This window comes from Atractosteus spatula, chromosome 15 (assembly GCF_055471065.1).
Source record: "Atractosteus spatula isolate fAtrSpa1 chromosome 15, fAtrSpa1.hap1, whole genome shotgun sequence".
NCBI lineage: Eukaryota > Metazoa > Chordata > Actinopteri > Semionotiformes > Lepisosteidae > Atractosteus > Atractosteus spatula.
The window spans coordinates 14,766,249-14,791,426 of NC_142720.1; the positions used below are offsets into that span (position 1 = coordinate 14,766,249).

Consider the following 25,178-nt stretch of genomic DNA (forward strand, 5'->3'; position numbering starts at 1 on the left):
AGATATCAATAGGAACATAACATTAGAACAAAATGTATTAGCGTACCACAAGTCCTCTAGCTCATCTCTTTGGTCTAATTGACAGAACCGTGATAGTTCCTCAGTGCAATTAGCTCCATTAGAAAGTCAAATATTTTAAAAGGCTAATATAATGTTTGAATTTTTTTTGTCCTGATCAAGCAGTTTTTGTAAAAACATCCAAGACCTTCTGTAAGTGTTCCTAAAGTCTGTTTCAGGAAGATAAAAATCAACTACAGATTTCCACACATAAAATACACACAATCTCAAAGGCTTAAGCTAAGTGACTTACTGAGACATGAAGGAGGGTGAATTCTGTTGGCCAGGTTTATAGTTTTAAAATGTGCCATATTTTCAGGACCTAAATATAAACCAAACAACCTAGGCAAATTAATTTTTCAGAAGAGAAACTATATTATTATTACTATATTTGTTATTGAATAAAGCAGACCTAAACAAAATCAAGAGCATTTTAACCTGAATAAGATAAAACAAACAGTTAAAGTTAAAAAATAACCTCATTACAGGTATTGTCCATTCATAAAATACTCACTATATTTTCTAACCTACAATATTTTTGCATCAAAACCATCGCATGCAGAAATCCAGATTGATATACAAGATGCTAACTCAATATGCCTGACAAAGGTTTTCTGCGTGATGTACAGGTAATATCTTAGGGAAAGCTGACAGCATGCCAAGGATCTACACCACACAGCGGTACACAGGATGAATACAAAAAAATCCAATTACTGGCAATACAAAGATACCTAGGCAGGGAGCTAATACAATAAGAATCACCATGTAACAGAATTAAAAATGAGATTTTTGCAAGGTTGGATTCAGTTTATTAGGCTAAAGCACAGCTAGGGAGACGCGCATATTGAAATGGAGGATTTCCTTAACACTGTGTATATCAAATAAAACCAAATATGTATAGAACTCTATCTCAGAACAGTTTGTATTTTTACCTTCTGATTTTTGTTTCAGCTAAGCTTTTCATTAATTAATGCTTAAGCTTCCACAAAATGCTGCATCCGAAATCTGTTTCAGATTTCAAAAATGTTTAAAATTGTTGCTTTCGCATAGCTTTCTAAACAATTAACAATGTACAGACACAGGAGTCACTGAATTGTCAAATACTAGTTTGTAAACATTTTAGTGTTGTATAGACCCACTGATACATTTCCACCTTAAAGCAACAAACCTAAGTGAGACAAATTACAAAATTAATCTTCCCGCACAGGGTAAATGCTGATTTCTAACCGTCTCTGCAAATCAAGAAATGTGTTTCTAGTATACAGTTTAAATAATGAGTTTAATAAGCTTACATTAAGAAATCTCAGCTAGAATAAAAACCAGAAGAGACAGGATTATTCCAGGTCCAGGACTGAAAAACACTGTAATGAGGGATATCAGAGTAGAGTCAGAGTAGAGACATTTGCATGCTCTCCCCCTAGACAGGATACTTGTCCATCATGGGGCTACAGAGAAAGCCATTCAAATTTCACCAGTGTGTCTGTGAGAAATGGAAGAAATGTGGAACACCTGGAGAAAACTCCTGTGAACACAGAGAAAATGCACAGTCTGCACACAGACAAATACCAAGGGCCAAAAATTAACCTGGGACCTTGGTATTTGGGGACCAAATCACAGTGTTGTCCATTGACACTTCCTCAACCTATTTTTTTTTATCCAGATAAGAGCATATTCTAGAATTTACAGGATTTTACATGGACAGTATTACAGTATTACAGTATTACTAGATATTTTTGTAATGGGATAAGTAGATGACAATTACTTGAAGAATGTGCAGTTAAAAGTAATGCCATATTAACAAATGAAGAGCCCGCAGCTCAGGAATAATTACAGTTTCCACTTAAAGTATAATAACTCCTTCCGTCTGTGGTTCAAGTGTATTAATCAGGACAGAGGATTAAAAGTGTCAGCCTGAGTATTATGCTAGTTTCTGGATAAGGAAGCCATGGCAATGTGTTTCATCAGCAGAAACAGCAAAGGTAGAGTGATTGATATTCTTGTACAAGACACTACTCACAAGCTGTCTAATGCTGCTTTTATTTCCAGCAGACCGTGGCGTACCTGTATCTTTGCTTTGGAGTCTGTCGTTCTGTGGACTTGTACAGATGTCCTGTATAATATAAGGGGAAAAATAAAAAGTTCCAATTTGTTGCAAACCAAGTCAGGGTGAAAGGTGCATCAAATTGCTGGAAGGTGAGTTTGGCCAGTTGCGTGGAGCCAGTCCAAGAGGAACAGACACAGAGCACCATGGCGACGCCCCACAGTGCCTTGCGGGCCTGGGCAGCTGAGATCTGAAGACAGCAGCGCAGCAGACAGTGACCCCCCGTCTCCCCCGCCAGGGGGGGCTGGACATCCACAGGGGCGGCATTCTCACGGGGTCTCTCCTCTCCTGCAAGACACACCAAACATCAGGATGAACCTCACTGATGTACCCTGTTCAAGCTGCACCTTTTATTTGACAATTTATCCTCCCAAGAGTCCTCTTGCTGCTTGTGCACCAGCAACCTTCTTGCCACGTATGCCCTATTTACCAAACCTGACCCACTTTGAACATATGTGGGGTGAGTTGGGACATCATGAGGCATCTAGGGGTCAGAGACCAGTGAACATGCTTGTCCAGGTTCAACAGAAAGAATGGGACAGATCTGCATCGCAAAGGTATAACTTGTGTTGCTCCCAGTGGTAGCAACACACATTGTTTGCCTATAACTTTTACATTAGACCCCCTGTCCTAGAGGGTGCTACTCTACTACTAATTCAAAATCACATTTGCATCTCGGTAATCAAAAGGTGGTGAAAACTATCTTACACTAAATTATGTTGGCTTAATGAATCCATTTACACTGTCTTCCACACCTATGGTTTTCTATCTGCAGAAATTAAATGCTCTACAAATCTACTTTACTAAGTTATATCCAGGCCTCTCAAAATGTGTTGATTTAATATTAATGTCTAGAGCCTTACAGACTACAATAAGAAATACCATTTGCTGCTGCAATTCCTATTGTCATTTATCTCACCTCTCTAGATCACAAGCTGTTATTAAAAACTTGCCTAGTAAATGATTTTCCCATTATCAAACACCTGCTGCAGCAAACTGGAAAATGTTCTTATTGCCCTCCCTATTTATTTCTGTGCCTAGTTTCTCATCAGATCTGTTTTCTATCTCAGTGCTAAGGGTAGACAAAGATTTTGTAAAGATCATTGTGCTACTTTGTTTTCTTCTTCTATTAACAAAGCTGTGGAACAAGGTACTGCAAAACTAAAATGCATATTATGACCACACGATGGACAGCAGGCCCTGAAGATCACAGTTAGATCTTTATTGCTCTGTTAATGTCTTTCAGTTCCTGAAACCAGTAGCTCAAACAAAGATGGATATGCCATAAAGAAAATAGATTATTAAGCCAATGATTCAAGAAGTAGATCATTCTAAATTAAATTCTTGTGTCGACTGGGTACCCAGATTCTTGGCTGGCTGCCTACGGGTTTAGGATTGCAGTGTTTTCAAATCTCTGAGGGTTTTACATCATTCAAACACTTCAACACACTGTTTTAATTCAGGAGGTTCCCTATTTCTGTTCTTTATACTGTGTGTCGCTGTAACATTCAATATTACTTACAGTCAACAAAATGAAATAAACGATCAAAGAAAATACCCACATTACATTTGCAAGCTATTCAAACAGCCACATTTAAATCCAAACAACAAATGAAAAATATTACATTTAGCATTTTATTGTTCCTCTTTTGCACAGGGCGTTAGTATTAGGTCTGGTCATGAGCTCTGATGAACTACTGTGTCTGCAGTAAATCATTCCTGAGTGACCGGGAAACTCCCACTCATTTACCAGAACCTCTGTTCTTCAACCACATTAACACTTCAAATACTAAAGACTGCTGACACAGGAAGAGGTTTTAAATTTCAGTTCATGTTATCCCTGAAAACAGAAAGCCACAGTGAGATCTCAGGTTCTTTTCAGTTTACATAAACTATGGATATATTTTATTTGTGTTCATGTTAAGTGACATTTGTTATGGTATTGTGAACTGTAATTTCCTTAACCCACTTATTCATGCCATCTAATATCACTGTCTTCAGTATTATGAAAAGCATTAAACTCCTTCTGTCCATAGTCACTGTGCATTTCCAAAGAGAAGATTACATACAAATAAACACACTACCACCCTTGACATAGGCCGTGTGAAAAAACACACAGTATTATTTGTGTTTTACTAAAAAATAATACTTTGTGCTGAACAACTTAACTTTACATATGCAGACTCACATTAGTCTGTCTCTCAAAATGGGATTTAAGTTGTAATCAAGTACTAAAAATATTTGCAAAAGACATTTCTCATCCAGTGAAATATATATATATTATATTTTTTTTTTCCAGAAATTCAAAATTGCTAATACAGTGCTAGGAATAATTTTTATTCCTGCATGCATTTTGTAAATATTATCCATGTGTTTCATACTGATCTAGCTACTGTACTCAGTTCCTCAGCATGTGTTTGCATCCAACTCCCATTTCTGCATTGCAGATCACCTGCTGTGCTGCTTGGCAAATCCTTCCGCTATTACCTTCCACTTCACAGAACCTCATCTCCTCATTCTGATTCAAAGCACGCAATTGCTGTGTTTACACAGATTATGAAGATATTATGGTATTCTATCCTGTTTTGTTGAAGGTGTATGTCAAAATGTTAGCTGGCTTCATGTAAGTTCAATTAGGTTGTGTTGTCACAGCTGACAGATTGTTGGGAGCTAGGGCAGAATTATATTAAACACGGAACGTCAATAATCAATTACTGCTAGTTGATACCCTCCACTGATTTTATTGCTCGAATTTTTTGAATGTGCCTATTCATTTTATACCAATATATTCTATTATTGATCAATTTTAGAATGTATTTTTTGCTAAGAAAAGTGTTTTTGCATATAGTAACAGAATTTGATTTTACATGACAGTCAGTATGACAGCTTAATACTTAATAATATAGGCAGTGGACTTGGGACTGTTACACTGTTACACAAATTCATTTAAATAATAAATAATTAAATAATAAATAATTAAATCTTTTTATTCAGGCTGAAAATATACTTAAGTGTAACGCACAGTACAAACAAAAAATCAGTTTCATACATTTACATTTTGTGCAGTAGCATTTCCATAGATATACTCGATTTTGCCTCCATACAAAAACAATAAAAATAGGTGACACAAAAAAATAATTTCAACATCAGGAAAAGGCTATGTTGTTTCTTTTAAAGTGTAAAACATAGTCCTGACCAAAGACCATTTCCGTGTCACATGACATGAAAAGCTCTACATTTGGACATCCACTTATCAGACCTTTCAATGGCCTCTTGATTATCACGGGGAAGGAAGGACCTGCAATAGATCTCTGTTGTCAGTTGGTTGTGATTTACTTCTTGATTTAGGACTCATGATCACAGTAACATTTTGGATCATCTTCCACTTCTGGAGCAGCACTTCACCCAGGATTTGTGTGGATTAAATTGAGTCCATTGTCTTTTGGAGGAGGTCGAAGTCTCTGCTCTAGAGTCAGTGATGGTAAGTTTCCTCCTTACAGTTCTTGAGTGAGCAACACAGAGATTGTCTTCTGTTTCCAGATAGACTGGCGTGGTTTCAATAGTTTCTGTGGTAGGCTGGCTAACTCTTTGTGGATAGGAAGGTTAGGTTTTTCCATTATTTTGTCCATCTAACAGAACGCAGCACAGCCCCAGTGAATATCAGGAGGAATAATGAGACTGGCATCCAATTGGTTCTAGTGGATGAAAGTGCCCTTGTCACAATCCACATGGCAGCATTGCTCTGCATGTCTGGAGTCTTTGCACAAAAGCTGAAAGAGAAAGACACTGCAGAACACTGCTCTGCCTCATGATCTAACAACTATCACAAAACTGCAATTTTCAATTTCATAATGGACAAATGCTTTACCTGTCTTTGACATCTTTGATATGACAAGATGCCAATGAAAAGGTTGACCTAACACTGTTGTCCCACATGGCTCTCCGATACACTGGCTGTTTACAAAGCCAAGAGAAAACATTCCAAGCTGAAGGTTCGCTAATTGTTGTTCAAGGTTGTGGTATTATACCATCCTTAATGACCAATATCCCGGAGTTTTTAAAATGAATTGTGTTTATTTGATTAATTTTCAGCTTATTTTCAAATTTAGGGCTTTCTGGTTATTATTCAAAGTTTGATATCATTTATTGGTTATGTAGAATTTTAACACATTGAAGTGTGATGTGTATAAAAATTGTTATCACCCTAAAATTTATCTTACATGCTGATTAACTGCGAGTATTCTCAGTATGTCAGGCACTGGATTTTGGACTGTGAAAGTGTGGCATCTGTGATGCCACATAGGGTAAGAGTGTCAATCAAAGCCATGTAAACAATTGGAGTGAGCAGATGAGTCTGCAGGGGTGTCTGGCAAAAAGAGAACATGAAAAATGGTAGGTTAAAATAGGCTGGAGGAAGTGGTGAAGTTACATGTGGTTTAAAGGATGTGTATTTCTTAAACAGTTTTAGGTACCTTATTTCAAAGACCAATATCACATATTCACCACCAAAGTAAAGAAGCCTCTCAAAAGTATAAATGCAATAACCCTTACAGGCCTTAGTCATTTAAAAAGCAAGGTAAATATGAGGTAAATACTTGAGGTAAATATGTGCCTTGGCTCAATGGCTGTTTTGCTATGTGCAACATTAGAAAATCATCAATTAAAATCTAAACTGCCAATGTAAACAATTACTCAATGCCTGCTATGTGTTATAGAGTAGACTAAATCTTCTGACAGCCACAACAATCCTGTCCGAGTCAGTGAAAAATAAGTTATAAAACTGGCAAAGAAGACGGTGCTCTTTTCCAAAAATCAATTTAATCAATCTGCATAACTCCGGGTATGTTTAACTGCCTGTGCGAATTTTCTAATGTAACCGTTTTTGTTTTGATAACTTGACACAAAACATATTCCGCTTGAAATGAGATACCTTCAACATTTCCATCTCTTCTAGATTGCAAACTGCTCTGAATGATGAAATCTATCAATCAGTAATGTAATAAGAGAGTTAAAGTCCTAAAGAAACTGTGATGGGAAATAATGAAAGAGCTAGCAAGGATTTTCCAGGCATTTGCCTTACTGTACCTTCTGACTCAAAATGACAGAGCCCTTGAGGTCATTTCAACATGCTCAGACAATGACCAGTTCTGAGAGACCCCTCCCCTAGCCAGTTTCACATAAAGGGAGTACAGTTATTAAATGATGTGCCATTTGACAGCCTCATAATCGAGATGCAGTAACAATCTTCAAAGCAACAGAAAACTGCAAAGATTACACTAATTCTAACCCCAAGAGCTACACTCTACATTTAGAAAGAATGTTCTATTTTTGCTTTTTTTTGCATTTTTACCACTTTTAACTTCACTACTCACATTTTTATCCATAATTTAAATACCATCATTTGCACACCAAACAGAATTGGAACTGTAAATGGAAGTGTCCTGTCTCACTGAAAAGCTCCAACAGGAAGTGGTTTAATGTATCTGGACCACCTCAGGCCATTCAACAGTATACTGTATTATTAGTCAAAGTGACCCCATCAGGGACATCTATTAAAGACCATTAAGAGGAAAATGACTGACATTAGACTCACAACTGCTAGTCATGGATGAGAAGAAAATACTCCGGAGCGTGTTTTTAAACTGCTGTGGAAATGGGGCTGACCCACTGTCTTGATGACTTGAGTTCCACATGATGTGACTACTGAATGTCTACACAGTATGTGTAACTAGCAGTGTTCACAGTGTTGAAGCATGTATGGTTTGTAACTGTTTTATAACCATTAGATACAGTGAAGCAGGAAAGCTCCTGAAATAAGATCATTGCTTTGGGGATATAATGAGTGTTTAAAGAGGTTTAAAGACTAAACTCAAAATATCAAAGCAAATCAGATTAAAAATCAAATTAAATGAAACTAGCTTTTAAGCACTCAATACATGCAGGTCTACCTTAGCAGTCTGACTGGACACAATACACAGAGTAGATCATTTATCATAAGGACACAACATACAGACATGCAATTTCTATATGTCTATAGAAACCCCAAAAAACCGACACTACAAAATCCTGCAAAATGGTGTAGAAAATCCTAAAATAATTCCAAAGGAAGATCTCGCAGGATTCATTGTAATAGGACAAAAAGGACAGAATCATTGTGGGAATCCATTAGGATTGTGATCTCCAAATCCCACAAAGGTTCTATATATGAACTGCATGTACAGCACAGAAGTTGCAGGAAACATGCAGCAGTTTCACAAGAGGGCCAAAGAAGCTAAGGAAAACACATTAGAGAGCACATTATCATTCTAATATCTCAGATATCCTCAGCTCTGAATATTAAAATATCAATTTCTTCAAGACATCTAAGGACACCAAGGCGTGTGGGAAGTACAATGTGCATTTTCTTGCAAATAACAAGCTAGTAAAATGATTAGTATACATTATGTGTAGAATCCTAACACCAAAACCATTGCTAAATAAATGCTTTAATAACACATAAGCTGTTGCAAGTGATTGTTTAAGACAAAACTGCACATAACAGAGTATTTAAGAGCATCTTTTGAGAATTAATGGTGAAACAAATGAAATGTAAAATTAGGCTTAGTGGCAATTGAGCCAGTAATAATTTAGTCTACTAAATTGTCTGCTAACATGTAGCACAAATGTAAATAGCTTGTTTCCCTTAGGCAGAAATATATTTAAAATATCCATAACAATTCTACCCACTCTTTCCACAAATAAAAACAGAGACAGATGGATGAAATCAAATGTTTTATAACAGATGTATCCGCTACACTTGATTCACTACACCTGCAATATAGTAAACTTTGTGAATGATGAGCTTTATTTTCTCTACTCCTGGAAGACAGTGACAGGAGGAATTCTTAAGAGACTTTATTCCACATTAAATCAAAGTGTGGCTATTCAAACTGTTCTTTAACACCCTGAAAATAACAGGACTAATGTGGCTGTCCTGATAGACAGGAAAATAATAAAGGAGCTTAAATGAGATTTCCAGCAACAAATGTGTCAGCACAATTATGTCCATATCATCCACCCTATGGTTATGTCCTTAGAATGCGGGAAGAAACCAGAACACCTGGAGGAAACCCATGTGAGCACAGAGAGAACATACAAACTCCACACAGATAGTACTCCAGGTCCAGAATTGAACCTAGGGCTCCAGCACTATGAAGCAGCAATGCTAACCACTGCACCACTGTGCCACCTATGTCCAGATCCATCCATTTCTCTTCTTCCAATTCAGGGTCATGGGGGAGGGTCATCTCGGAAAGCAACAGACACAAGGCAGGATACACCCTGGATGGAATGCCAGTCCATCACAGGGGAGGTACACAGTCACAAACACACACACTCACACGTAGGGCCAATTTTCCCAGAAGCCATTTAACCTACCAGTATGTTTTTGGACTGAGGGAGGAAACAAAAGGAAACCCATGCGAATATACAAACTTCATGCAGATAGCACCCCAGATGCAGAATGGAACCCAGTTGAACCCAGAATTGAAAATGTTTACATGAAGAAATGTTTGTGGTGACTTGGAAAATATATTTTTACCTCAAATCACAGGGGGGGAGGGGTGGCTGCACTGTGCTTCATTCAATACACATTTTCCTCGTATAGAAACCAGTTTCTAAAACTTCTGTTGACACTATGCCAACACCACACTACGTGTTCAGTCGTTTAAATACAGAAGACATTCTCCGTGCAGTAAGGAAAATAAATACTGCAAGTTGAAACACTGCATTGCACTCTCGGCGGTTCTGCTCTCCCCACGGTACAGCACAAACACTGTGTTACATGGTGTCTCCGTGGTGTTCGCAAGGTCCCACATTCATAATAAGCGCATCTCCTGGAATCTCCAAAGCTATATCGCCTGTCCTTAACGTGACCGTCATGCTTAAAGACAGACACGGTATCTCCCCAGCGGAGTCTCCCTTCTCTACGCGCGCTATATTGGTGCGATAAAAGTTGCTCTGTACTTGTGACAGTCCGCGAAGCACAACACCAGACATTTTACATAATTGCCCTTAGGAAAATACCCTATTGATCACCCCCATTTGGGGCATTTTATAGTAACCCTATATGGCTTGTATACGTAAAAGGGAGGACCACATAGAAACAGCGATAATAACACAAGCAGCAATTAAGCAATTCGTCATGACACCAATACACTGGCCCCTGACAGTACAACGCATCCTACGGACTGTACTCAGACTCTATTCTGTCACTTAGCGGATAGACGTTAATCCCGACTACAGCATGCTCACTATTCACATCTCAAACCCAAGCGCTTACCTTCTACTTTGGTTAAGGTGAGCACCGGGCTGTTACAAGCAGACAGCGGGGCTACCCTGGCGGAGTGTTTCTTCATTCTGATGAGCTCGGTAAAGCAGAGCTCTTCCCTGTCGACTACATCCCTGAAACCAGTGTCGCAGCAGAGGCTGTATTAAGCTTATCCCCGTTTTCTCTCCTTCTCCCTCTCCGTTTTTTTCCCTGTCTGCAGTACCCCTCGGAATGCTGATCTGTCACACTCCCATCACCCAACTGCTGCAATTCGAGCACGTCACGAACACTCCACTGTCCACACCCCCTCTCTACCTCCCCACCACCCAGCCCAGGCAAACCCAGTGAAACCAACACCACCTTGAGATTCAGTGGAGGAGATACTGCAGTAGCTGCTGTGTCATATTTAACGGGACTCCTTCAAACATCGTGCTGAAGTCAGAGCAAGAATACACTGTTGCAGAAAGCCGTGGAAGTCTGCAGTAAAAAAACCACTGACGTCTATATTTTATTTATGAGTATTTAGTTTATCTCATTCTAACAAAACAAACAGTAACTAATCACAATAAACAAACCTATAAATTACAGCCCAATTATTATAGCTCTGTTATGATCTATATCATGAACGCATGATGCATTAATTTTATTATTATTGTAGAGGTTTTAATTCAAGGCGGCCTGCCCTAAGTAATATGCGAAGCATATACACTTTGAAATTAAGAATCGTTTTTGTTAACGACTGCCGCAAACAGTAACAATGCAGGAAGTTTTATAGGGAGCGAAGACAATTAACTAAATACCCCTTCATAAGGCAGATGTCGAGATTCCGTTTTTCTTTTCAGATAGTTTAATCTTTTTAGAACTCTGAAAGTTATTGTATTGCTAGAATTTCCAAAAGAGTAGCATATCTGGGAGCATCTTGGCCACTTTAACATGTACTGTAGCTAAGGAAACGGTGGGTCTTGGTGAAGACGGCTAGAATTAACTCCTGCTATTCTAATTTACTGCTTTTAATTAACTCAAGCATTGTCGACTCTATAGACCTTCTCCTCATAATCTGCAGAAAGAATTGTACATAGAAAAGAGAGGTCAGGGTGACTACTCTAAAACAAAGATTGACAAGAAAGACTGACAAGAGGTAGTGGCAATACAGACTTTGAACTGGAGGGGAAACAGTACAGCTAGCTTCTGCAGGGCAGCAATGAAGAAAGTAAGGTTTCATGGTGAAATATTTGTATTGAGTGTAGCGATTGTTCTCCTAAATATTACAGAAGGCACCTTTATTGAAGACAAGGGTGTACAAGTGAAACAAAAACAGGTTTTAGTAAAGTCTGCTCCAGGTCCACTACGCCTAAAGGTACTAGTCTAACACACTATGTACTGTAGAACCAACATTTTGCATTGACCCAGAATAGAGATTTCATGATTCAGGAAGCTAAGAAGCTTTCTTTTTTCTTATGAGTTTAATGTTATATTTCCATCATTTCAAAAATGTCCTCTCACAACACTGAGCAATTTTACTGTAGTAAGTATCCAATACTGCTTGTACGATGACACTACAGCAGGATGTGTAGTAAAAGGACTGTGATGGTACTATTGTGCAGGGTAGCTAAGCGTGGCTATGACAATAAATTATTGAAAGCAAGTGCTTTCTGGTTAAAGCCCTAGTTCCCAAGGACTCTGTTAAATACATATTTTAGTCACTGAGTTCTCTGTACTGGTTCTAAGCGCTTTTACCTACAAATCTCTTCAACAAGGATTTTACTGTAAGTCACCCTGCATTAAGGCCATGGACTAATCAAATAATAATAATAATTAGAACATCACATGAGTTTCTTTCACTTAGAGGTATACCAGAGCAAATGTGATTTATAACCTCCTGTGAATAGCAGAGAGGGAGGGGGTCTGTGTGGCTGCAGTGTGAGTCATGCACATTTACAAAGGGGAATCGTTATGCCGGTACAGATATATGTACTCACATTTGACTGTCATTTTAATTGCTACTCTGCTTTTCATCATCCGTTAAAAGACAAAAAACATCTGCTGATGCCGCCAAAAACTGATATCTTGGAATTCTCTTTTTTTTTCATGTATTTCTTTTTCCACAAAAGCCTAGCAAAAGATTTTGGACATATTTACGATTTCTTGCAGACAAGGTCGAGAATATTCTGGAACTGTAAAAGAAGAAAATGCAGTTTAATGGATAAAATGGACTGTTTGAAGTATTTGTTCTCAGAACTATTGAAGAACTAAAATAGGATATTTAACCAGATGAGTGATGAGCTGATGTTTTGTTTTAGTTTCACAAACTGAAAGATTCTAAAGGAATTGCAGACCCTGCAGTGATTCTGTGCAGAACTGCATGCAGGCATTCTGGTTTAATTTCATGAGTCGACCAATACAGCAATGTCTTTTCTCATTAACAAAACCTAAACGAAACGAAAGAGATCTCTGTGACCTTGAACAATCAAATACCAGGAAAAATCCTATTGACCATACGTTACTTCTACCTATTGAATGTAAAAATAGCTTGAAATTGGGCCATGTTTGTGGATTTGTAGACTTTAATACAGATTTAATACAAATCTTAATATAAATCTAACACAGACAGATGTGCATGCTATTTGACTCTGTGGCATTGAAAGAATACATGAAGAGGACGAATAGCTAAGGCAGAAAATTCTCTGTTTCCCATGGTGGCATTTTAATCATGATAGACATGGTTGTATTTCATGTATCCATGAAGTAATGAAAATAATAAAATCTAAATTGACTGTTTCTTGTTTATTTCCACATTACCAAGCTACTTTGGTTGACTTGTTAAGAAGAGATTAATAAACATCTTAAAAGTCATTAAAAGAGCTGATTCACAATGTTATTTTTTTTAATGAAGCTCACAGGAGATATTGAGGTTAAAAGCTTATCACATAGCTGATATATTCTGGTTCTCAACACTAATTTTCTTGTCCTGTCAATAAGCAGGAAACTCAAATAGACTGTCCAGGGGGGTATTTTATCTTGACCATCTATAGAGGCCAATTTCAGCCTCTAATTCTTGTAAATAGTCACAGTGGGGATTAATTTGTTAATTACTAAGTGGTTGAAGGATACACATTCAAACATGGATAAAATTAAGTCTTGGTTTGGTATAAAAAGGGTGTGCATGGTGTTAGTGGTGTTGGGTGTTTTCTTGTGGTTTTGTTTTCGAACATAAAGAGTTTGTTACACTATGAACTCTTCTCTGTACAGCGGTTGTGAGTCTTAATTTGCTTAGGCCCTGTCAGCCACCTTATTAAAGTCGTTCCAGTCACACAGGGCACACTGAAATAAGTGAAGCCGGGTGAGGAAGTGACCTTGTAAGAAGTCTCTGGGGCAAAGTTGTAGCAGGAAAATAAGATGTGAAAGGAAGTGTTTCAGCATGACTGCTTTCTATCCCAAAAGTGTTGTATAAGCAAAAGAGGCAAAATGGAAAAGACAGATGACTGGGCTGATGTTTATGAAGAAAACTATGAACATGCACAATGGCTCTCCAGGGGCAGAAATGCAATTTTCAAATTTGACTTATGTATTAATTCACTCTGCAAGTGATCGGCCAAATACTATTTGATTTTACAATTTGTGTTGCCCTTTTAATTCCCAACTTACCATTTTCATAAGAAAAAAAAGAATAACCCAAAGTTATCATGAAAACCAATTAGAACATGATCTCATGGTACATTTATGATTATATTTCACTTATCTTAGGTTGTGAAAAATGGTTATTTGCTACGAAGGCCCCTCTTTGCTTATGGTATTATTTCTAGCTACTGTAGCCCTTGCCTTCTCTTTCTTGCTATTCTTTTTTGAGCATAACATTAAAAGGAATATGAAAACCTTTGAACAGCTGTAACAAACTGTATTATAAAAGACCTTGAACAAAGATCTCCACATACTGAAAAGTGGAAATTAATTCAGTACTTCAAAACCAATTGCTTCATGCAGCTGAGCATACGTACTTCACAACCAATAATTATACAGATGCTCATACTAGCTTTGAGTTAGTGAGTGGCGATGGTACAACAGCAATGGCACTGCTGCTGTCCAGAGTGCTGATTCCCCTTGGGAACTGACTTCAGACAGAAGCCTGCTGAAATTATGTTTGGTCATTGTGTTAATTTATGGGTTAATAGTGTGTTGTTTATTTCAATAAATTTGAACTGCTTCAGCAAAATTAAAATGGAAGAAAAAAGCTTTGGTTCAGTTAAATAAATTCACTGATCAGAAATGGAGGTTACATTATTATTATTATTATTATTATTCCTCTTTCTTACTTATAAGCAAGGGGTGAGACAATCATGCTTATTCCATTTCATTCAGGTTCATTTTACACTCAGACTGAAATACAATAGCTGCTACCTGTCATTAATTCATGATGATTATGACTTGGTGGTGAGCTTTATCTTCATAACTCTTACCCTGATGTCAAAGCCAATGGATGACAGGTGTGAATTAAAACATGACATAAGGTGCTTTTAGAATTAATTTCATACATTATAATGTCTTGCTCTTTCTTTACCTTGGATTTTCATTCTCTGTGTGCAGAGATTGATTTCATTCTCAGTCCACCTTTAAGTGTCAAATAATTGTTTCGTTCAGTTCACTGTTAACATGACCATTTCTGTAGTTTTCGTTTGCACATGTGAAGAAACTGTTGCCATACTGAGCTAAACTGAAAAGGAGGGTTTGGAAAAAAAACTGCTTTATAAATCTGAGGCAGCAGTGTGGAGTAGTGGTTAAAGATATTGACTTGTGCCCTGGCAGCGCATTAAGATTGCTTCCGTAAAAATGCCCAGCTGTATAAATGAGTACAAATGTAAGTGACTTTGGATAAAGTTTCAGTCAAATAAATGAATAAATAATGAATCTGGTATTTAAACTTATTTGAGTCCTAGAGGACCTTAAGTAGCTCCAGGGGCAATGTAAGATAAATGGCTTATAAAAAATAAGGTGGAATTATAAACATATCATCCATGAAATCAATGGGATTGAATGTACTGCAATCAAACATTCTTTTTGCATGAAAACTGGTGATAGAAGAAAACATTCAAGGAACACGGCATGTTATGGACTGCTTGAATTGCACATACTAAGCACTGACTCAGTTAAGTTATAGGAATGCATTTCTGTCCTTTTCACAGCGATGCCACTATAATAGAATGACAAATGCTATCAGCTGTTGGGTGTGCTTCATGTTGGATTGTCCCAACAAGCTGCACACTGTTTCAACTCAGTTAATTGACTGTGCAGTACAGGTTGCTTAAAACTGCACTTCCCTGTAAAAGCCCTCTTTTGCTTTACCCCATCCTCTACCACCTGGTGCCTGTACATCATAATCTTGACTGAACAGTAAAATGAACAGCATGTGGCAATGTGTGTGATGTTTAATTAAAGAGTGCTAAAACAGGTTAGAAAATGTTTAGATCCTTAAAACTGACCTTTCAATGCTTGTCAGATCAACACGCTTTGACAAGAAGCCTCTTGCTGTGACTGAACTTGAATTCTCATAGTTCACCTTCTGTTCCAGGCTTGCAAGTAAATGGTGTAGGTGGTGGCATTTATGAGCTCAAAAGGCTAGAAATTTAGTGGGGACTTTTTAAATTTTGCACAACTACTGCAAACTCAGACATCATCCTTACTTGACTTACAGTATGTGACTAATTAAGTAACTTTCAATTCAAACACTATTTTTCATACCATAATTTAATTAAATTATCATTTAATTTAAGATTAAACCTTACCCGATTATAGCCTTTACTCCAGTTCAACCTTATCAATAGGCCTCACATGAGCCAGAAACTCAATCTTAGTCCACGCCAGTTTTGAAGGTATGTCCAGTCTACAACTCAGTCTAAAGCGCTCTTATTGAAATCTAAATTTAACACTAATTGAACTTTTCATTTAACAGGATTCGTACCTTCACCTCCTTATAGCCCTCAGCCCACAACCCCCTGCAGCTCATGTAAAGGCCAGCTGAAACTTTTCCTACCATTCAAACATTTCCATTTCTGAAGTTTCAAAACACAATACTGTATATTGTTACATATACTGCCATCTATTGGTAATATTTAATACACCATAGTATAAAACTTCACGAGAATTTAACTGCAGGTTCTGGTTGATAACTTCAATTTTTCTGTACTTTTTGAGAGAATTTAGACTGCTAAAATCCAACCACTTTTTCAAATTAGCCCCCAATGTGTTATACTGTACCAATGTGTTTCAAGAAGAAATATAACTTTCAGAACTTCTGTATTTCTATGTACAAGATTAGATATAAGGAGCTTCATATTAAAAATACATTACATATATATATATTAAACTGCAGTTACATACATTTGGATATGTTTAGTAGTTACTGATTTAATTCAGTTGTTATATAAACAGTGAATAAGAATAGTTTATTCTGATACAATTCTCTATAATAAAGTTAATAAAGATTCTCTTTATGAGTCCTCTGTAATTTTATAATGCGTAATTTATTAATATGATTTGAAGCACTAAACAATGTATTATGTTTTAATTCATATTAATGAATATATTTTTCATAACATTACTTTGCATTTAAAATAAACTAAAAGACATTAAATATATAGTAAATGTTACTGGTTCCTGTATTAAATTGTTGTTAATGCTCCCAGTATATGGTAAGTATATGGAAATTAAAAACTTTGCATAAATCTTCATTTTCACTTTCACGACAGGTGTATGTCGTAACAAATTGTATGCAAGTGCTAGTCAGTAAATCATTTGCAGTGTCCAGTGTGCCCAAATCAGTGTGTTTTTTTAAATAATGAAACTCGGAATTGGCACAGTGGTCCAGTAATTAGCATTGCTGCCTCCTAGCCTTGGCGCTCTGGGTTCAATTCTTGACTTGTAATGTTGTCTGTTTGCTGATCTCCCTCTGTTTGCTACTGTAGGCGCTCCAGTTTCTTTCCTCAGTCCAAAGACAGACTGCTAGGTTAACTGGCTTCTGTTGCAATCTGGGAAAATGGGCCCTGGTGTTAGTGTGTTTGCCCTGTGACAGAGCAGTGTCTAGTCTATGGTTCACCACTCTTTGCTTGTTGGTATAGGCGCAGGCTCACCTGTGACTCTGAATTGGATGAAGCAGTTAGAAAATGGATGGATAAAATAACAAATGTAAGTTGTTGAAAAGAGAACGTCTTGTTTTGCTAAAACAATGAAAATTAGAAGAGGAAAGTGGTAACCCTATTATATTTTTACTGTCTGGGCTAAACACTGTGTGCCTGTATACCGCACACTTATATCACTATACCCCCATCATCACAATGCTGTATTTTCCTGGTAAGGGTCACAATAACCCAGGTCTTATCTTGGAAGCACCTGGAGCCTGAGGGGACTTCACAATGGATATAACACAAGGCCATCTCAGAACACAAACAAGCACACAGGGACATCAGTTCTACTGACACTGATTAACTGAGCCAGTAATATTTAAAATAGTAATAAATAGGTAAGAGTAAAATACGTCACGAATAAATAATAAATAAATAAATTTATCCGAAAACATAAAGCAAAGTGATTTCATGGAAAGATACACTTGTCATAATTGCAGTTATTTTTTTAAGACTTTAATACCAGCAGTATTCTTCTTATTTGTTTCAACATTTAAGATTACCCTGTATTAGGCTTTAAGCTGCCTAACAGCAGATGGCACTATGCCTTTGGTTTTTAAGACAATTTGGTCTACACTTGTTCTTGTTCTAAGTGCCTCCTGTTTTCAGTTTTAAATACTTTCTTCCTTAGATTTCATTTGTGTGCTCTGGTACGTGTTTCAATATTGATATAAAGAAGTCCATAGGGTTGATTTTGCATTTGCCTTAGAACATTTTGAATACTCGTACTCAGATTAAATATTATATATATTATAGCCATTGCTGAGCAAGTTTACTGCAATTTAGCTTTTTTTAGCTTGTCAGAGTAGGACTTTCCTTTGACCTGGGATGTTGCTAGATAGTTCTGATTGCAGAGCAGCTGTAACTTATATACTGTATATGGCAGTATTGTGTATCATGCTGTCCAAAAGTGTACACAATATTCTAGACGATAGACGATAAAAGAAGATAAAAAAGATATGTCAACTTAAACACCTAAGTCTATTTATCTGTCTGCCAGATGCCTGCCCAATCTTAAATTCTGCCCCAGTTTTGTTGAATATCCTTTGCAGCTTCCACAGTGTAATCCTTCTAATTTGGTATCATCTGCATACTTGACCTTACTAACTCTACCAGAATCTAGATTAATGTAATAAATCAGGAACATCATATATCTTAATTTAGGCCCCAGTAGTATTCCACTAACTGGTATCACCCACAATTTAAACATGCATCCCTTATCTGGACTCTTTGTTTTCTATCCATTAAATAGTACTATTTATTTACTAGTATTAAAACCCAACTTAAACCCCTCAACCTCTTGTAATCTGAGAATTAATCCTTTATGAGTATCTTTATTGTAAGGTATTCATCATATGTTATCAAAATCTAAATATCCATTACTGGTTTTGAATCCAAAAAAATATACCGCTATTGCTGCTGTTTGTTACTAGAATTCTAAGTTAATAAAGCCAAGCCTGTCTTTTCTATTCCCCTGTTAACTATCCTCTAGAGATACATGCTGGCTATCCCACATTTCAGCTTACAATAAATTGATGCTTTCATCTTTTATTTGAAAAATACATTAAGAAACATAATTCAGCACACAAGGTTGTGCCTTGCATTGAGGAATGACATCTCGGAGGGAAAATTAATCCATAGGTCACTCTAGTCTTAATCACAAAAACACTTGGCTTTATTAAAATAACACCTGAATCACCTATGAATCATTAACATTACTCTAAGGAGGAGGACACTCGCTCTTCAACATTATCACACTGAACCTGTCAAAGTAACTAACAATTTACTGAAATCCCTACAGGCCTGTGATTGTACAGTACAGTTCATTTAGGAATGCAATTATCTGCAGTCTCAAAACCCTTGATTCTCCGAGTTTGACACTGGGACACACAAATATTAGTTGTCTAAGTATTGGGATTGCAGTCTCACATAATCACTCTACCTAAGGTAGTAAAGATTTTTCTTACACTTTCTTTTCAATTGTGAGGTGCTATATGTCTACAGTTATCTGTCATAGTCATCTTAATATCCCCAGTACCAGAAATGAGGTCATAAATAGTTTCTCAGCAAAGCGTGTGCAATCATGATATAGTACCAATTGCATTACTGCGCCCTTGCATCATAATTGTCTAGCTGGATATTCCACATAAATATTAGATCAAAATCATACCTGTGTTATTTAATGACTGATACATCCAATTTAAAAGTTCAATAGCCATTATCATTTATTGTATCATTAACTGGTGTGCTGCAGTCTAGAATATTGTAAAGGAAATGCAGCATTTACTTCTTCTGCCTCTTGTTATTAATTATTAATTAATTTTTTCCTATGATCTTTCAATTTTGAAAGCTTGCTTTATGTTACAGAAACTAAGTGCTTTCCCTTTGCAGACAGACAACAAGATTTGACACTGTTATTAAGATTCATGAGGTGTGAAAAAGGGTGGCTTCTCTCTGTGGAAATAGCATTGAGAACACACATATTTGCATTAATGAAATCTGTCAACTGATTTCAAGCTTAAATTCAGTTAGCAACAATAATTGCATTCTCCCCACAAGGTTCATCACATTGAGTACTTGTGACTAACCCTTAACATATCTTACATATGGTGTGGGATAAAGATGTGTGCTTACAGAATGCATGCTTTGTAATACAGTGTGTACTGGTCGCTAGCTATACATAATGTTTTTATTTAAAATAAAAAATATATCTTTCTATTGGGTAAACTGAAAATAACTATTAGATGTTATGTACTGTAAGTTGCACATATGGCAACTAAGACAAATTTGGGTAGAAAACTAGAAATGTGCATAAATACATTGGCATTGAAGTATCTCAGTGAAAATATTTGCAACTGTAACTATAACTATGTAACTATAGGCATAAATTGGTTGATTATTCTCAGCTTTTTAAATAAAAAAACAGAAGCTTAATAGGGGAGAGGTATTCTAAAAAGGAAAAATGCAGTGATAAAAAAACATGTTACAAAATTTCAATAATGCTGACCCAGAGCATTATTTTCAAATCCAGGTCTTCAGAAGAGCACACTTTCAAGTTTGCTGGATAGAACAAGTGAACTCTACCTAATTCTTAATCATGTTTATCAGAAGATATCCTAAGCTTATCTTTAAGATTATTTTAAAAAATACAACCAATGCAACATGAACAGAAACAGGATCTAGAAGAAACCGACAACTACTGTTACACAACACCATTGTTACAGCACTGTAACTAAGATAACAACACTGATACTAAGAAAGTGTTTAAAATACCATGGGTTCTGTTTTTTATAATACTAGCAATTTACAGATAAGGCTGGAGAAATAACAGCTTTGACTGTGTATTACAGACCCCTGTGATAAAGAAGCCCTGCATTTAGGAATTTATCTGCTGAATAAAATCTCATCTTAAAATCTGTGTAGGTTCCAGGAATCTGATTTAAATGTTGTTGTCTTACAGAGTTACCATCACATATTTTTCCTCGACATTTAAAGAGCTCACACACACCCACGACATACAATCAGTAACGCTCTGCAATCACGGCTACAAAACTGTGTGGGAGAAACTGATCCTAAAAACGTGTCATTTTTATTTAATAAAAGGGTAAAACTCATTTGCAAACACCAAGCAACCACAGTACATCACCTATTATGGCCAATTCTACTGCTTAGAGCAGCTGTTTAATAGGGGCACAGACTTGACAAGATACAAGCATTGTAAAGATACAACTACAAAGTTATACTGTACATTAGCACATAATTGTAGTTTATGGTATTCATAATGTTTAGAAATGCTATGATTATAATACTAGTTGTAATAAAAGCAGGATTAAGTTAACCATGTAAATGGTAAGGTTCTGCATAAAATTATTAGTTTGACCAGAAATGTTACATGGTCACAAACACTCAACTTTGCATTTTATATTAAAATAACACACTTTGTATACTTTGGTTAAAGAGTAGACCTGATATAAATATAGCTATATTTGAACTTTTTTCTAAATAAAATAGTCTCAGCATTTCACAACATTCACAATATCAGAAACGGTTGACATATTATTTTCTGATTAATATTTTTTATTTAAATGCACAGCTCTTTAAATATATGTAAATATTGGTGAGGCAGGTAAATTAATTAAAAAAATAAACTGTTAATGGAAGCAGGTGTAACTTGTTTTAGCTAAAAGGATAACTGATTAACCTATTCAAAATACTGAATAATAATTAGAAATAAATTACTCTTTGTTACAGTGAAATATTTGACAATTGTCTAAGATCTGGTACTGCAAACTGGTGCACAAGTACTGTAAACAATATTCTTACTCTTACTCCTATCCTTAATTCTTAGTCTTAGTCTTCACTATTACACAATATTCTATGTTTTCCACATAGTTTTGGTCTGCAAGTGGTAAGGATTCCTTTTAAGGATTAGCTATTGTTAGAAATACTGTATTCCAGCTCTCATTTTCATCTTTTCAAAAACTTTTAATTTTTGGTTAATAATTTGGTTTTAATTTCACATAGCACATAGATGTTTTCACTGATGCCATTTCCCATTTGGTGCCATCAGTCGTGGAAAAAAGTACGGAAGTGCGGAGCGACGGGCCGGTTGGAGTATTTCTCGGTCGCAGTTAATGGCAACGTCAGCTCAAAGATTTGGTTCAAACCACCAAATGGAGACGGGCGTGCCGACAAGCGGACCCTGCTGATGCAGGATTAACACTAGGATGAGAGAGAGAATCGTGGAAAAAAGTCAATACAACTGATGTCTAAAAAAATAAAGCACCACCCCAAATAAAGAAAAAATGTGTTATTTCCTAAATTTCCAACAAACACAGAGCAGGACGTGCTGCGTGTGTTCTGTGTTCCACTTCCCTGTTCATTTCCACAGCCTTTTACATCAGGTAGGTGCCTGATGAGCAATGTAAGTCAGATCTTATGCAGCTCCACCACAAGCACTGCTTTCAGTGAGCCTACTCCTCACACCTGCGACAGACAGATGGACACTGAGTCAGCTGACACTGTCATGAACAATGACTAGCGACATACAGTACTCCCACTGTCTCCTGATTTCAAGTGTTAACACTAATTATTAATTACTAGAATTCTATTTTATTTTTTCACAGTGTGTGTAAAAGGCATTTGAATACATCTGTGGTTGGCAGGGCCTGTTTCCCTTTTCCCCTTGGCCAATCACAGGCCAATGATTCAGCACTTCTGCAAGCCGTACTGCACAGCACATGAACATTTCTTTTGGTCTGTTCTGCATCCCCACTCTCAGCTGTCTCTTCACTTTCCCTGTGTGTCTCATCTAGTTAAATGCCTTCTTCTCGCTAATTGAGGATTTCTACCACGGTGCCGTTCTTCTAGATGTCACTGTGAGAAACACTGGGATAGAAGTGGCAGTGCGCTGAGCTGTGTTGGCAATGCTCTTGTTGGCTGAAGTTAGAAACAGCCATGCCTTCCTTGAACTACAGAAATAACTACAGAGACTCAAGCTTCTTCTTCTGCTGCTGTACCGACTTTAAAAATTGACCGTATAGTATATTATTCAAATATATAAAAATAGTTTTTTATTTAAAAAGTATTTGCTGAGAAAATAAAAACACTTAATTTAGTTAGCACTTAATTAAATTTAGAACCTGCATTGTGAGATCCAACACCTGAACATTCTCTGACCTGACATACCATGAACTCATGAAAGTTTAATGTGGTACACCACAGTACAGGCAGAGAAATGTTTGGCAAAACACAGTCTATATCATTCAATATATCTTATGAAGTTCATATCAATGAAGAGGTATGGGAAAGCCAAGAGTGACTCATAGCAGAGCATCAATACTTTCAGAAAACCTCACTTCACTATTTTGTCCTGGTTGACAACATTTTCCCTCCATTTTTATCAGTAGCCATAGTTACATTGCCAGAATTTTCCATCATCGCTAACAAATAATCTTAATGAGTGACTGAATGATACAACGTCTGTGGTTTCAGCACCTTTAGGTGATGTGCCGTCCAGATTATTTCCTCACTTGCCACTAATCCTCATATTAATTCTCAAATTAGCTTCCTCACAGCTGTTTAGTTCTCATAACAGTAAAAAGGTGACTCATTGGGCCAGAGCCTATTATGGTTTCTGGAGCATTAGGTACACTAAAGAGCACATGATTGCCTTCCTCAACAGGATACACATACATCACAGAGATAACCCCCCCAACAATACTGGTGTTACTAGAAAAACTGGGATAAATCCCCTCTCTAAGCAGTTTCTGCAGCAGGGACTTGAACCCACAATCTCTCAGTCAACCACTCTGCTCTTGCAAAAAGTACTTAGTAATAATTACAGCAAGCCTGTACTTAAAACCTATAGCAGAACAAAATTCATCGTTTGCCATTATGTTGCAAACCAATGTTCAACAGTTTGGAGATGATTAAAGCCGGGTATTTAGTCCTATAAGACGGAATACTAAATGAGGTACATTTTTAATATGTAAAAGTAAATTTAATTCTTGTTACTTTGGCACTGTTTTCAAAAGGGACAAAACATGAACTACTTCTCAAAAGTATCTTTAAAGCCTGATTCAATTTAAAAAATCAGCAAGCGAACAAATAAAAACATTTTAAGCCAACACCAAGATAGTCCAATGACAACAACAAGATTATAAAAATTAGTTTGCAATATAATTCACATTTTTCTCCTTTTGAAAATATGTTTTTTAATTCCTTTATATTCAGGAAGAGGAACAAGACCTTTCTCATGATGCGTCCTTGGACACCAGGCCTGAAAAAGAAATTATATTAAGGAATGATAAAAGAACACTGCTCTAGTCTATAGGATGCTTTTAACCCCCTGGGGTGGAACAGGCACCAGAGCATAGATATCCTTTTTATTTTCTATCTTTTTCTCAGTCATAACAGCTTTAAACTTTGTTCAGGGCTGACCTTTTCCCAGTTTCCATTCAAACACAACATTTCTGCCAGAAAACCAGAATTCAAAATAAGACAGAATCTCAGTGGGGCCTCTCTCATACTGAGCTCTGTTTTTTTGTGCTGCCTTCACAATTATAAATGATAGCAGCCCCTCTGAGGAAAAGAAGAGACCCAATGAAATAAAGGTCTGCATGAAATCCACCCACATGAGCTTGGTAATCGAGCTATAATTACTGTGTCAGATGGATTGTCAGCATAACTGACCAAGTTTCTATTTGTATGTTTTATTCTGATACTAATGTCTCAATGCATTAAATGGAAGTTATAAACTAAAGTTTGGGAGGGATAACAAAAAGTTAATCTCACGTCGCTGTTCCTAACCATGATCACCACCAAACTAGCTACATAAACTGAACTCAATTGCATTAGTCTCAATCATCCCTCCTCTGCCCCATCTCCACCCCTGGATCACTCAGTCTGAACAGGGTTTGAGCCTCCTTGTCCTGTGGCCAGGAGGCTGCCCATTAACCAAGCAGAATAAGCCAAGCTTTTCTTAACAAGTATACCTAGCATTCACAAGCATTCAATCCTTGGATGTTGTTGTCCCTAG

General features: G+C 36.8%; 1 protein-coding gene across 1 annotated transcript in view; it reads right to left on the reverse strand.

Annotated features, from left to right (window-relative positions):
* Positions 1-25,178, reverse strand: part of slc35f3b (solute carrier family 35 member F3b) — a 41,532-nt gene that overhangs the window by 6,494 nt on the left and 9,860 nt on the right. The window contains exon 3 of the mRNA XM_088934065.1: positions 2,119-2,446. Within this exon, the coding sequence (XP_088790191.1) occupies positions 2,119-2,446 (328 nt within the window). The remainder of the gene's footprint in view (positions 1-2,118; positions 2,447-25,178) is intronic.